Source organism: Capra hircus, unplaced genomic scaffold (genome assembly GCF_001704415.2).
Source record: "Capra hircus breed San Clemente unplaced genomic scaffold, ASM170441v1, whole genome shotgun sequence".
Classification (NCBI taxonomy): Eukaryota; Metazoa; Chordata; class Mammalia; order Artiodactyla; family Bovidae; genus Capra; species Capra hircus.
In genome coordinates this window covers 1-16,322 of record NW_017213116.1, presented here as the reverse complement: position 1 = coordinate 16,322, position 16,322 = coordinate 1, and the positions used below count along the sequence as shown (strand labels likewise).

Here is a 16,322-nt window from a genome sequence, read left to right as displayed (position 1 = left end):
ATAGGTAATGTAACCTAATGATTGTGTGTGTGTGTGTGTGTGTGTGTGTGTGTGTGTGTGTGATGGATGATGGTCTTATTTCCTGATCCTGATCCTAAAGCTGAGTTTGATTAACCCAGACCACAGCCCTTCTCCTTCATGATTTTTGCAAGATACGTATTCTTGTCCTGTCTTCTCAGTGAATCTTCAAGTTCTTCAGGGGCAGTGGACTGATGTTTTCTACGCTGCAGCTTTCAGGTGGTACTGGGTAGGCACACTGAACTTACTCTAAAGGTCTTACTGGGATATTTCCCACAATGGGGTTGCTGCACTTTTTCTTCATTCTCTTCACTCCAGTGAACCATCAATCATGACTCTCCCTTGATCTTCAGAGTTGTCTTCCATACAGAAAGATGCACTTTCCCCCTGGACTCGTACCTGAGACATTGTTTTCTGCCGTGTTCCTTCTCCTCTGAGGAAGTGAGACAAAAAGTTTTGATTGGTAGCTGAGAATTCTTTGAGAAGAATTATGTTGGTGAAATAATCTAGTCCTGTTTTTGTAAAAGGTTTTCCCATAAGTCTATTGAATGCTCTGGGAGGAAAAAAAAAAAAAAAGATCCTGAGTTTAAAAAAAAAAAAAAAGGCAGGAAGCCCTTAATACTCAACTGACTTCTTGGAGCCTGTGCGTGTGCTAAGTCGCTCAGTCATGTCCAGCTCTTTGAGATGCTATGGACTGTAGCCTGCTGGGCTCCTCTGTCCACGGGACTCTCCAGGCAAGAATACTGGGGTGGGCTGCCGTGCCCTCCTACAGGGGACCTTCCCGACCCAGGGATCGAACCTGCGCTTCCTGCACTGGCGGACAGGGTCTTTGCTGCTGAGCCATTGGGGAAACTCCGTTCTTGGAGACTTGTACCATATTTTAAGTATATTAAAGGCCCTGAGATGTTTATGATAAGGAAAACAAATTTCATTTAGCCCACCACTTTTCAAACATATATGACCAAGGAACCCTTTTTCTGTTCTTAAAGAACACCTATTAACATCCACATACCTCACAATGGGAAACATTGATCTCATTCACCCTTTGCTCTCTGGTATACATAAAGCAAACAGTCATCTATCCTAGACTGTCTTCTTGGATTTTGCATCCACACTAGTGTTTAAAGCTTAGACCATGAGGACATTTTCTCTAAGATCTATTCTAAATCCTTTATGTTTGTCTTAGTGTCCCATCCATTTTTATATCTTCACCAGAAATAAAATGATTTTGAATTCTGATGCAAAATCAATTGTTGTGTATTTACAGAATGTTTACTACATGAAATAAAACAATTTTTAAGATATTGGCCTTGCTGGACCAGGAGGTTACAGCCATTGGATAGAATTTCCTTATTTTCCCGCTTCTATTCCTTGATATTTTTCTGCCCTTGACCTGAATAACCCTGTGTTCCCTAGAGGTGGCCACAATGTAAGGCAGAAACAAATGGAAGAAAACAGGGATGCTGTCCCCTGAAGTACTTATTTAGAAACCAGAAGAGCAGCAGCAAAGTGTTAGGAGAACTTGACTGGGCAGGTGGCACACTTGATGCTAACCACCCAACTAAGATAGATTGCTTAGGCTTTGCTGAGCTAGCACCTTCCAGAGAAGAAAAATCATATTTTTTTATCCCACTTTAAGGCAGTTTACAGTAAAACACATGCATAGCAAGAGCTTAATTATAGGTCATCTAACATTATATCTAGAAAGGAGGGTTAATTACATTAAGAATCAGACAAAATATCAATCCTGAGCACATGATTATCTTTGAGCCTCCTGGAAGCCTAGCAGAAATGGAACAATGATAATTCAAAGCCACTGCATATTAGTGCATGGAGCCTCAGTAGAAGATGGTAACCCACCCCCACTGGAGTTTCTCACTTTTCTTATCTTATAGTTCAGCCTGATTTCTTGAATTCAATAGGGATGTTTCCTGGCTTTGTATAACATATTTGATATAAAGAAGTCAATTAGTAACAAATAGGCAGTTTGAAGAGAGAGCTATTAATACTTATCTTGTAGCCATCAGACTGGGCTCACTTCACACAGAAAGGTCTCTGGGTTAGATTGGAACTCTGAAACTCTCTGTAGATCCCATGAACAAAACTATTTCACCAAGCTAAAATGTCTTTGAGATCCATCTTCAACTTCATCCTCCATGACATTCTGGAATGATTTTCCCTTGTCTTGTCCCTTTTCTACTGCTTCTTAGTCTACTCCACTAACCTCATTTCAAAACAACTAGCTGTTGGATGCATGAACTAAAATGCCATAAAGAATTCACATATTTGATTGTTTTTCTGTCAAGAACGTTAAATGAAGAGAGCTACAATTTCTAAGAAGGTTGGTTCGACTGCCTGAGTCTGGCCCCCAGGCAGAGTAGGCCAAGGTTTTGGCCAAGTAAAATTGCCAATTGCCTAAAAGAAAAGACTAGCACGTTGCTCATTAGGGCATTCTGAACTTGCCTGTGCAATCTTTTTGCTACCCTGCAATTTCCTGTTGGTTATAAATGAAACCTTTCTAGCTGTTAATGCAGCCTGTGAATTGAAAAAAAAAAGCATGTAATTAATCAAAGGAGGTTGGGGGGATTCACTAAGCCCGGGTAAAGGGGAGAAGCTGGACAAGGCACTAGGACCTAGAAGGCATCTATCCACCCTGGCAGGAATTTCTTGCTTGGAGCTCAGACAACAAAGGCATAGAGAGATTGGTTTTCTTTCTCTCAGCATCTCCACCCAACCAGCAGAAAACCGGTGAGTGGGGCTTTCCAGTGATTTTCAGGGAAAACGTAAGAGATGTCAAAGGGAAAAAGCACAAGGCAAAGTGCGCGCTCTCTCCCTCTCTCTCAGTGTGTCCTCTTTCTCTTTCTTTCTCTTCTCCCCTCTTTTTTTGCCTTATTCTATTGGATTTTTTCCCTAAGCCTCTACCTGGGATTTTCCATTGGAAAAGTGAGTTTGATGTTCTTTTGTTTTCACTGTGATATTGATTTTAGAATAATACCACCCCAGATTCTAAAGCAAAGCCCAGTGTTGCTGGCATGCCTGGGGAGATGCTTGCTACTTGTTTTGAGGAGGTGGGGTCTCTTACACTGCAGGTTGTCTGACAGAGACAATGCTGAGCTCAGCACAGGTCATGGTGACATTGGAAGAAAAGAAGGACCGAGCCTGGCAAACCTGCTAGGCACCAGTCCTCCTTTATTGCCTGTCCTCCTGGTCCCCTGCAAATATCTCAGTGTGGCAGTGTGTAGCAGCTGAGCCCTGCATGCTTTGTGAGTCCTTTTATCCCGGTCTGTGCAATGCATGTTAATAGTTTGTTTCCTAGGCTGTCACTACCTTTGCTAGCATTGGGGGCTTCTTTTGTATTTGGTTTCATATTGCGATTTCCTTTCTTTCTTTCATTCTTTCAGCAGAAAGGGGGAAAGTAAATCTGACAGATGACTATCTTTTGCCTCAGCTAACACACCTAGGCAATAGACAAATTTGGGGTGTGCTGCCTGCTGTGAGGGTGAAATGCCCCTTCATTCAGTGTAGAAACCCAGAACAATGGAAGGTGTGCTTGCTTCTAAAGGTCCCATATGCCTTTCAGGGACTCATTAGAGAATCTTTACACAATTAAAATATTCCATTAAGAGATGGGGCTGCATCGTTGATGGAGGGTAGAGCACCTAGAGAAAGCGGGGGGCTAGGGGGTGGGAGGAAGGATTTTGTGGCCAAATGGTACCAGGGCTAAAGCAGAACAAATAACTTGTTAAATAACTGATTTTTGTAATCCTTTTTTTTTTTTTCCCCAGCTTATTTCTTATGAATGTCGGATAGCTGCACCAGCTTGGTGGGGAAGGGGGTTGATGAATAGCACAAAGACTGGCTGTTCCCTAGAGGCTGTGGCTTTAAAGGAGAATCCTACTTTATTCTAGGGGGGAGGGGATGCACACATTAAAGTAGGAAAGGGGGCTTGGAATAAAATTAAAACACTACCCTTACAATTATTTCACTGAAATGCAAAGATCACTTCTGAGCTAGAGATGCTAACCTTGGCTAGGTCCTTCTGTTCCCTTCAAGGGGAATTTTGTCAGGCTATGGATTCATTTACAACCGTTAGTCATGTGGGCATGTGTGAGGAAACAGATGCCAGTTTTAATGTATTTACCCTGAAGTTACAATTTGATAGGAGCCACTGTCAGTAAGTCCCATTATTTTAAGCGATTTTAAAATCCCTCCCTCTCCTCTCTTTGGAACAGTGCCCAAAGTGCCTCCCTCTGCATCTCTCACCCCCACCCCCACAACCACCAGCACCCCTCCAGCCCCTCCCTCTTCTCTATTAAGATCAATATTCTTGCAGGTCAGGGGCAAGCAGCAGATGGGTCACGGGCTTTTTTTCAACCAGTTCTTTTCACAAGCAGCAGATTGCAGATCTGGATCTCGCTAATATTTGAATTCCTTTCTTTTTTCCCCCTCCTCGCCCCTTTTCTTTGCTTCCTTTCATCCCCCTCCGCCTCCCCGCTTTTCTCCAACACTCAGGTCTCTGAGGTTCCACCAAAATATGGAACTTGATTTTGGACATTTTGACGAAAGAGATAAGACATCCAGGAACATGAGAGGCTCGCGGATGAACGGGCTACCTAGCCCCACTCACAGCGCCCATTGTAGCTTCTACCGAACCCGAACCTTGCAGGCACTAAGCAACGAGAAGAAAGCCAAGAAGGTACGTTTCTACCGCAATGGGGACCGCTACTTCAAGGGGATTGTGTACGCTGTGTCCTCTGACCGTTTTCGCAGCTTCGATGCCTTGCTGGCTGACCTGACACGATCTCTGTCTGACAACATCAACCTGCCTCAGGGAGTGCGCTACATTTACACCATTGATGGATCCCGGAAAATTGGAAGCATGGATGAACTGGAGGAAGGTAATTCGAGGAGTGGGTGGTGGCCCTTAGTGGGAGGGGTTATTGTTACTTATGGTTACATTTCTTGGCTTTGATTAAAAGAAATTGGGAACTATGTTTGTTAAAACATGAGGGTGCTGCTGAGACTTCTGATTCTGTAGGCATAGTCAGAATCATTAGCCATTACCCTCCGTGGGCTTCAGTCTCGGCTGGGGTTGAAGTGTGGCTGACTGTGAGGATGCATTGTGTTGATCTCCCAGGGTATACAAAGAAAAATCTGAATTGTACCGTTTACTCTAGAATTTGTTCATCGTCAACTCTAAAGAGCACTATTGAGGCAGACCATAAAATCCTTAGGGGTATAAAATGAGGAAGGAGGTTTGGTTGGGTTAAGAGAAAGAAAACATTGTATACTTATATCCTTTAAACTGCGGAGAGACTCTTTGTGAATGGCAACTCATGGAAACGTGCACCCTAAAAGCTGGACTTCCCCAACGTATTCACAAAGGATTATACTTTTAGGTAAGTGGTCACTGCTCAGCTGTTGCTTCTAAAAAGCCCACTTCAGGGTGTGTCCCTCAGGCTGAGGTCATTAACAGAAATGCCAAATAAAGCTGTAGGTATGTCTGGTATTTTAATAAACACTATTCCTATTAGAATAGGAACTGACCCGCTATACCTAAATCTGTATTTAAACAGATTTCTAGATTTTGGTTCTGCAATTGAATTTTATGACAAGATTGCTGAAAATCCTGACAACCTGTGCACTCAACTCAAAAACAAGGAAAACTCCAGCTCTTGCCCAAACTTGCTCAGCCATGAAGTCTTTTTCATGATCATATAGATAAATAGATCTGGGGACATGTTCTTAATATTTCACTTTATCAAATCAAGTATATTGAGGATGCCTCCCCACCCCACTTTTTCATGGGTGTAATATGTGTGATTGGTTTCACCTGACAATACTTTAAAGGACAGCTTTAGGAGTCCTTCAAGAGTCCTTGTGATAATGAAAATGTTCCCCCCCCGCCACCAAACTTCTTCCCATTCTCCAACCCTCCCTCCTCATTCTTTCCATTCCCCTGAGCAGATGAGTTTAGAACAGGCAGATCTCTAGGGAAACCAAATTTTGAAACAGCTGGCAAGGAAGGAGAAACAGCACATTAAAGGACTCGATAGGCAGTGCCCCGCCTCTGATTCACTGCTTCTAGGTTTCTTGTATTCCTAAACAAAGGAGCATGAGGGCTTCCCTTGTACAAGAGCACATTCTCGCAAGGAGCTGCTGTTTTTCAAGTCAGGTCAAGTGATTTGGGGCCAGTTACTTATAAGAGCCGGTGCCCATATGGCTGCCAGATCTGGGTCTCAGGCAGGGTTCAAGTCTGAGGTTTTCCTCCAAGTGGACCTTGAGAAACAATGCTGATGGGGCTTAATTATTTGATCAGGTGCTGGAGGGCCAGGAAGAGGTTAATCCTAGGCTTCTGAACATTGAAGGATTGGCCATCCTAGCAAATATCGTAAAAGAAAGGAGAGTCCGGGCAAACTTGAAGGACTAGAAGCTGGATCCAGGGAGCTGTCCAACAGAGTAATCGATAGGGCTTGCGTCCTTTGTCACTGTAAAATCCACATCTCAGTCAAACTGGGGTGGGGGGAGTGTTTTCTCTGTAATAATTTTCATAAACAAAGCACCTGAATCACCAGTGTGTCCACATTTCTACTACCTGCTGTCTTTTAAAGACCACCATAGATGCTCAGGCAGAATTCTGAATCAAGTGCCATTGTATTTGGAGCAAGGATTACAGTGTTTTTGGTGTCTAATGTGAGAGATCTCATGCACAGATTCCTCTCTTCCCCAAATACATTTTTAACATGTCTTGCTCAAAGAGTGGCCCTTGGTATTGATTTTCCTTCCTGGATTTGTGTGTGTGTGTGTGTGTGTGTGTGCACACGTGCATACATATATGTGTATTGTGGTGTGTGTTGTGATCATCTTAGCTGAATATATGTAATAAATACAATTTTGAAGACTGCAGCTTTCTTTTCTCTTGATCCTTTTGAGTTCTGCTAGATTGGACTCCTCTCATTTACCACTCTTGGGTGCAGTAGTAGTACTTCCTGGTGAATTTCTGGTGAGTGTGCAGAGTGTGAATTTATGCAGAATGTGACTAAAGCTCATTTGCATTTATTCACATGTCACTTACAGTCACAGTCTGCTGTGCCCTCAATGCCCTCTCAGTCCTAAGTACTGTGATTCAGTCAAGGAAATTCTAGGGTATTCCTGGGATAGCACCGAGAACTGTGACCAATTTTCTATCACCATTGTGCCAAATGGGAATATACACAGATATGAAGAGGATAAAGAAAAGGGGTCTTTGGGATTTCCCCGGCGGTCCAGTGGTTGGTACTTTGTGCTTCCATTGCAGGGACCAGGGGTTCAATCCCTGGTGGGGAAACTAAGATCCCACATGCTGCATGGTACAACCAAAAAAGGGGGGGCAGTTGTTTTCGCTCCTTTTTTTTTTTTTTTGTCCTTTTGCAACTACTCATGTAGGAATGGAGGATAAAAGTCTTTTACTTTGTTCACCTTTGGAAGAGGTTAAATGAATGATTAAAACAAATAATTTACACGTTGCTTTACAAGAGACTTCAAATTGAAAAGTTTGGAAAGATCCCTGGGGGAAGAGTCAGATTCATTGGGTTCTTGTCTTAGAGGCAGAAGGTTATAGCAGGAAAATAAATTTTTAGAATCAGATTTGGTTCAGATCCAAGCTCTGCCACCTGCTAGCTTGTGTGAACTTGGGGAAACCATTTAGGCCTCCCAAGCCTCAGTTGTTCATCTGTAAAGTGGGCATAACTGCTTTGAGGGTTAAATGAGACAATGACTATAAATTGTTTAGTATTCTGCCTGGCACATTAGCAGTACTCAATAAAGGGTTGTAGTTTAGTCACTCAGTCATGTCCGACTCTTTGTGACCCCATGGACTGTAGCCTGCCAGGCTACTCTATCCATGGGATTCTCCAGGCAAGAATACTAGGGTGGTTTGTCATTTCCTTCTCTAGCGGATCTTCCTGACCCAGGGATCGAAACCGGCTCTCCTGCCTTGGCAGAAGCGGGTTCTTTACCACTAGCGCCACCTGAAAATTCGAGTAATGGTAGATGTTACTATTGAGTTGGCATAAAAGTTTTAGTTTTTCTTAAGATGGTACTGAAAAACTCGAATGATCTTCTTGGCCAACCCAATATTTGAGTCATCCTAGTTTATAGCTGGTTAAGCTACATGACTATAGATTTCTCCTTATCATCACTGTGACTAATGTTCTCTCTTTTTAAAACAACTTTAAAATACCAAAATTTATTAGGGTTTAGTTTGCACACTGTAAAATTCACCAACTGAATTAAATGACTTTTAGAAAATTTACCAAGTGGTGAAACCATCATCATAATCTAATTTTATCCCATTTTCATCATCTCCAAAAGAAACACTGTACCAATTAGCAGTCACTGCCCACTTGCTGTATTCTCTTCAGCCCTAGATGACTACTTATCTGCCTATGTCTCTACAGATCTGCTGAGACTGGATATTTTATAGAAATTGAAATCATATACTATGTGGTTTTTGTGACTGGCTTGTTTTCACTTAGAAAATGTTTTCAAGGTTTATATGGACAGAGAAGCCTGGTGGGCTATAGTCCATGGATTTGCAAAGAGTTGGACAGGACTGAGCGACTAACACTTAACTAACTTATACCATGTATCAGTACTTCACTTCTTTTTAAAAAGTTTTTACTTTTTTGAAAGCACTGGGTGACATGTGGGATCTAATTCCTTAACCAGGGATTGAACCCAAGCCCTCTGCCTTGAAAGTGCAGAATCTTAACCACTAGACTGTTAGGGAAGTCTCCATTCCTTTTTTTAAAGGAATAATATTGTATCATAAGTATAGAGCACATTTTGTATATCTATTGTAATATTCTTATCTGTAAAATGAGACTAGTAACACCTGCCTTCTGTATCTATTAGAGTGATTGTGAGGATAAAATTAGATAATAGATATGGAAACACATTGACAAGGTAAAGCTGCAGCTCCAAGGGACTATTATCATTCATGATATAATAATAATAATGCTAGTGAGAGGTTGGAATAGCTAGGGGCTCCCAAACCTGCCTGCTTTTCAAAATCTTTTAGGGCTTTAGAAAAATATCAGTTCCTGGGCCACACCCAGGAATTGACTCAGAATCCCCAGCATGTGTTTTTACAGATTTCCCCAAGTGAACCTTACAAGCAGTTAAACTTGGGAAAGTATTAGAGTAAATAATCTTGATGGTCTCCTTTAGCTACCTACATTAGTGGGTATTCCTGGGAATACAGAAATCTTTTTGTTTTTTGACTTGTTTATCTTAGAGAAATAATGAAGCATAGAACATACTATGTTTCCAAATGGCCACATTATGAAATTTTAGCCTAAATAAAATAAAATGGAAACCAATTGGTTAATAATCACTATGGCCTTGTGGCACTCCTTTGTCTAATGCCTCTCTAGTCTTACTGTCTGCCGCTAGATACTGAAAGTAGTAAGGGGACTGTTTTGGACCAAAGTCAGGTTATTGATGTCAGTTTTCCCACAGTTCCTTGGTTACATGAAAGGTTTCGTGAAGCCATACAGAATGTGGTGATATATGTATGAGCTGCATTACCAGTGGATCAACGAATGAAATCCAAGAGTGGCTTTTCTGTTGTTGTTTAGTCTTTCATTAGAGAATTGTTCTTCCCTTATGTACTGTCTAATTCCTTCCCTACTTTCTTGTATGTAAGTACCCAGATCAATCTTCATGGTATCATCTTGAGCATTATTATGCAGATCTTGGGACAAAATATTTAAATTGGTACAGCCTTGTTGAAAGATCTGTATGGTGACACTGGCTATGATCCACTTTCTTTGCCATAGCTCATTTGTTCCAATGAAATGAAACCACTTTCTCACTAGTTTATCTTCTAACTACTAAAGCAAGCACATTGCCAAAGAGGAGGATTTTAAGATACCTGGGAGAGTGATATATCACTAATAGATCTGATAATACGATAAAGTGCCATTTAATATTTTCCTTCTGGAGGGAGGAAGCCCGGAAAAAGAGGAGAAAGTCCAGACAGATGTGCTTTTTGCACTGAGAAACTATAAACATATTTAATGTTTTTGGAAATGGAGTCCTCCTGAAAGTGAAGAGAGGTAGACATTAGATCATCTTGAGGCCACAGCTTGTTCCCTTCCTTTCCTTTCAGCTTTGCTTCCATGACTTCATTTCCTTACCCCCTCGCCCTGAAGCAGATTGTCGATTCCAGCAAATTGTCACCTTGCTTGGCTCTGAAGCCAGCTTTCCTTTTCGACTTCCAGCGGGTGGGAAATGGCTCCTGGAAGCTGTGACAGGAGTAGGACTCAGCGTGTAAAGGTGCAACATCCCCCACCCCCTGCCTCCCACCGCCCCCCACCCCAGCTCCAAGTGCCTGGCAGCTGGACCTGCAAGAAGCATCGAGCTCTGGCAGCACACACTGCAGATGCTCACAAAATCAGAACAAGGAAACTTTGATCAAGAGAAGCAGCTCATTTGTTATCTTTCTGGAAGAGGAGAGTCCTTAGTGGTGGGCACCTATTTCTTTAACAGGCCATTACCATAACAACTCTGTCTCCCAAAGCCTGTTTGGGATGGAGAAGAGAAGAAAATTCCTTCTTATAGGCCTTTAGGGCTGGAAGGAACGGAAATGTCACCTAGCACAATACCTTCCATTATAGACAGAAAAGCTGTGACTCAGATATTAAATAATTTGCCCGAGGTCAACCCAACTTGTTGGGTTGGGTAGGATTTGAATCTAGGTCTGTCTGACTTCCCCTCCACCATCACAAACATCCTACCCTCTGTTGGGGGATGCAGATAATGGGTGCAGGTATGCATTATGGGGTCAGGGGTCCTATGGAAAATCTGTACCTTCCCCTGAATTTTACTGTGAACCTAAAACTGCTCTAGAAAAAGATAACCTTTAAAAATATTCTGCCCTCAGTGTGCGCCAGCGGTGGCAGCAAGTGGATTTGCTTGGTGTTAGCCATAAAGTTACCACATTTGGCATTGAAGCAATCGAAGGCCTTCTCTCAAGCCTCAGGAAATATTATCTTTGAAGCATGAGTCCCATGCAGTGCTCATATTCTATATGGATTATGGTGCAGTTCCAAGATGGCTGCCCTTGCTGCTGCCTCTTTTCTTTCCTTCAGCTTCTACTCCTCCTCTTTTCATTTCCTTTCTCTAAACTCTTTCTTCCTCCTTTCCCTCTTTGCTCTTCTAGTTCTCTCTTTATTCCTTCAGATTAGGGCCTTAATAATAGTGATGGCTGGCATTTATCAAGTGCTTACTAGGTACCAGGCTGTGGGCTCAGCTTGAGCCCCAGAGCAACCTTCAGAAGTAGATATTGTTATCATCATCCCTACTTCGCGGACAAATAACTGAAGTGAAGGGGAGTTAGGTAATTTGCCCAAGGGTGCACAACAAGAAAATATTGGGAACCCCATTCTGACTGACATCACATCAGCTGCTCTTTTTCCATTACTTCATATTGGGGCCAAAAGGAAAGAGAGTAGAGAGACTAAAATGTACTGTTGGAAAGTGTTCAACATAGATTTGGCTGAGAGCTGGGCCCTCGGAAAAGTTCTTGGGTGCCATATGATACTGTAGCTGTCTGCCATCGTGTTCATTTTCATCTGGGGTGGTTAATCATACTCATAGTTCAGAGGCTTAAGAGGTTTAAGAGATGGAAGCAAAAAAAAGTCTAGAGTCCTAATAGGGATACACAGCTGACTCTCCAGAGGAGACTGTAGATGAGTGAAATCATAAATATATAGCCTCATACATTTGCACACCACCAGTTGTCTGACAGAGTTTTAAAGTACATGACAAATTATGGAAAACATCTGACTCAAAGGCAGTGACCTCGTGGAAGGTGCCGTGCATCTGGGAGAGTGGCCATTTCTAGCATGTGGGGAATAATGGCTGTAAATATATAGAGGAATTGAAAGGGTCCCTTCATCCTTTAAGTCAAAAACTAAAGATCAAACCCTCTAATCACTTCGGTTGGATTGAATTGGCCAGTGGGAGCCAGAGAAATTAGGGTTTCTTTTGGCTGAGGTCTTTGACTTCCCCCGTCCTAGCTGTGCATGCAGGCATGGAGTGTAGGAGGGGGCCTGTGCTCACCTACAAACCCAGGTCTTGGTCTCTTTGCCAAGACAGAACACTAGCAACTCCTGGGACTCAGAACAGGGTTAGAAGTTTACCTTCCCCTTCCACACTCACATCTAAATGTCCTCAAAGGTGCCCTAGAGAATCTGACTGAATCTTCTCTCAGCACTAACTGAGAAATTAATTAATTAACATGACTTAAAGTCTTTGGTGCTACAGCACAACAATCAATATTTGCACCAGGAGTGAATTATCAGCCTAGCTGAATGTCTGCTCGGTTCTCCTGCTGAGACCAAAGGAAGAAGAGCCATCAGATTATAATTGTGTTTAATGCTTTCTTTGCACCAGCTTGGGTTGATTTATTTATTTATTAAACATTTTTACTGATGAGTTAGACCTGATTAAATCACACTGATTTTCTGTAGCTCGACCTCTGGATGAACTTCCGTATACCTTGAGACTAATGTGTTTTACCTGACAAATTCAACCTTTTCCAATAGTCTCTCCCTCTCCAAGCTGAGCCTACCTCTTTTCTTCATTTCTCCAGCTTCTAGGTCCAGGTGTCTAATCCCTTCCTCTTGCCTCTGGCCTCTGCCTTTCTTCCGCTGAATTAGTCATTTCCCCTGTGCATGCATGCTCAGTCGCTTCAGTCGTGTCTGAGTCTTTGCAACCCCATAGACTATAGCCTGCCAGGTTCCTCTGTCCATGGGGTTCTCCAGGCAAGACTACTGGAGTAGGTTGTCATATCCTTCTCCAGGAGATCTTCCTGACCCATTGATCGAACCCACATCTCCTGCATTGCAGGCGAGTTTTACCACTTAGCCACTAGGGAAGCCCAGTCATTTCCTCCAGCCCATGGTAAACGGGAAAACGGCACTAGATCCCTCCGATCCATAATCAGGCTGTATAATGTATTTTCACATCTCCACCTCATTACTTGTGGTAGCCGAGGGTGAGCACTGGTGAAGACGGCCCTGAACACATAGAGCTAGTGTGTAGCATTTGGTAAGATGGAAAGATGGGGAGGGGGTAGTGAAAACGGGAAAGCGTTTCTCAAGCAAGAACTAGACTGCAAACACAAGAAATAGTGTGAAACGTTTGTGTGTGTGTGTGTGTGTGTCCAGGTTATTATTTAGATAGTTTTTCTACCTGCCTGTGGGGATGATCAGTAGAAGACACAGTTATACACATACATGCACACCACACACACACATGCACACATTTCACATTTTAGTATTCTGCTGCTTAACCATGTACTCTGTCCAAAGTACAGTCTGCCTTCTTGGCCAGTTTGCACTGTATGCCCAATATGAAAGGTTACTGTGGTCACTTTAACTTGGAATAAATTAATTAATTTTGAAAGTTCTCCCCAATTCATAATATAACAAAGGCATGGGGTTGTGAGTCCAGAAATAGAATGGGAACATTAAGAAATAGAGTCATGTTAATGGAAACTTACAATACCATATGTAAAATCGATAGCCAGTGGGAATTTGCTATATGACTCAGGGAACTCAAACAGGGGCTCTGTAACAACCTGTAGGGGTGGGATGGGGAGAAAGAGGGGAGGGAGGTTGTGGAGGGAGGGGACACATGTATACCCATGGTTGATTCATGTTGATGTTTGGCAGAAGCAAACAAAATTCTGTAAAGCAATTATCCTATCATATGTGAAACGAATTGGCAGTCCAGGTTTGGTGCATGAGGCAGGGTGCTCAGGGCTGGTGCACTGGGATGACTCTGAGGGATGGGATGGGGAGGGAGGTGGAGGGCGGTTCAGGAATGGGGAACACATGTGCACCCCGTGGCGGATTCATGTCAATGTATGGCAAAACCAATACAATAAAGTAATTAGCCTCCAATTAAAATAAATAAATTTATATTTTAAAAAAAGATTAATTAAAAAAATAAACAGAGACATGTTAAAAAACACTTCAGTAATGCCCCTAGACATTAACACATGTCCTAGAAGTTAATAGACATTTCAATTCCAGTAAAACAATGTCAAGCTTGAGAACCCCACTTGGTAGATTATACTTAGATATATTCGTTGTCCTTGGACCCTTAGCTTTATAGGATTTTTCACTAAGTATGCCATTATAATGAAGACTATTTTGCTGATTACTTGCCCTTGAATTTGAATGACCAAACTGTTAGAGAGCCTAATTAGGAATGGCACATGAAGTTTGTTATTATCATCATTTCTCCAAAAGTCCTACTCCAAGGTCAGCGTGTATTAGTCTTGTTAGAATAGTCCATATACCTGCTATTAATCACCATGTATTTCTTCCCTTAGGGGAAAGCTATGTTTGCTCCTCAGACAACTTCTTTAAGAAGGTGGAGTACACCAAGAATGTCAATCCTAACTGGTCTGTCAATGTGAAGACATCTGCCAATATGAAAGCCCCTCAGTCCCTGGCCAGCAGCAACAGTGCCCAGGCCAGAGAGAACAAGGACTTTGTGCGCCCCAAGCTGGTGACCATCATCCGCAGTGGGGTGAAGCCTCGGAAGGCTGTGCGTGTGCTTCTGAACAAGAAGACAGCCCACTCTTTTGAGCAAGTCCTCACTGATATCACTGAAGCCATCAAACTGGAGACCGGGGTTGTCAAGAAACTCTACACTCTGGATGGAAAGCAGGTAGGCACTTTTTTTTTTTTTTTCCCCAAATTACTCTTCATTTGTTCTGAATCCTTAGCTGACCATCTTAAACCTCAAACATCATTTTTGGTTGGAAGACCCTTCCTCCACCTCTCATTATCCCTACCTGATATGTTATGTCTCATTTGGAAGAAATGTCCATTCAGCAGACAATGCAATGAAACAGGAATCTGAAGGTTTGGAATGCAATCTGCTTCTGACTTACCAAGTAGAATGGTCACTTATTAGCTTCCTTATCTGCTAAGAAAAGATGTGTTGAAACCTAGGTACTGCATACTCTTTTGAATATGAATTTAGCTATTACATGAGGCAACCTTGATTGTTCAATGTATATGACTGGAAATGAGATTTGTGCACTCATTCCCTGTCTGATATTCTTAAATTGGTACTCAACATCCATTCTGATGAAAAGAAGTTGAAGTGGCCACCATATTCTATGGAAGGAGTCATATATGGGGGAAACACTGAAGTCCCTGGTTTGTTGTCTTTGCCTCACACAAGACTACATTTTTTTCCTCTCTTTTCCACGTGACATAGCTGTCTTAATTTGGCTCCACTGATGGTTTCTGTGAGAAAGGGACTATTTCAGGATCCTAAAATTAGCCCAAGAAAGATGCTGACATCTGTTCCTCTCCAAATCAGGTTCTGCATGTCACTGGTTATGGTACTAAAGTACCACCTATATTAATATCTGGGAAAGAATGCAGTCAGGCGTCTCCATCTGACAGATGCACCATTCTCTTGAGCATGGGGAGCTGTAAATATATGACAAAAAATGTTCCAAGGAAAGTGGAACAGTGGCTGATTCCTTTGCCTCTAAAGAGGATCCTGGTCCATCATCAGACAAGACAAGTGTGGATTATTATCAGTCCAAACTTTCCACCTCTTAAAATACCTTTTGTGTTTGAACTATATAGATTCTAAAAAAAAATTGATTCACTATATCAGAATTATGAGTATTCAAATGCAGAGCTATGTCTCCTTCCATCATTTCTATTATATACTGTGCACTACAAGATTTTAAGTTGCTGGGAAAACGCAAATTCATGTACATGGTGATTTGGATAAATGTGTGGCCTTCTATCTGTTCCCAACCATTTTGTGATCTGAGAGAAACCTGGAGGTATTGGTTGTATGTGATTTGTGTTGGTTGTACCAAAAGCAATGGGTTTGTCTGCCAGTGTTGAAAAGTTCTAACTCCTAAGTATCTGTCTAAAGAGTATCTGTTTTTTGAGGACCAAGTATATATTGAACAGGAGCTATCCAGGAATAGGAATACTCATCAGAAACCTCACCTCAGAGAAGTACGGCCTAGGAATTTTATGATCAGTGGATCTTAGAGTTGAGGGTGACCTTAGAAGCCATGATATTTAATCTCCCTTCCATGGCAAGGATATAATCTACAACCATTTCAATTTCATAAAAGCCTATTTCACTGTTGAACAGCTGGAGTTCTTAGAAAGATTTTTCTAACATTAGGCATAATTCCGTTTCCCTGTACCTTTAGCCTCTTGAAGAAGTACAGGACAAATACAAACCAGGAATATCAGACT

The 16,322-nt window shown here is 42.1% G+C and overlaps 1 protein-coding gene across 1 annotated transcript; it reads left to right on the top strand.

Annotated features, from left to right (window-relative positions):
- Positions 1-2,643: 2,643 nt before the first annotated feature.
- On the top strand, positions 2,644-14,748 carry LOC108635284 (neuronal migration protein doublecortin; the record flags this gene model as incomplete). Its single annotated transcript, XM_018045503.1, is given in 3 exon segments — positions 2,644-2,766; positions 4,531-4,916; positions 14,408-14,748. Coding segments are annotated over 2 exon segments (705 nt in total), but the record flags the coding sequence as incomplete, so codon positions are not given.
- Positions 14,749-16,322: the final 1,574 nt, after the last annotated feature.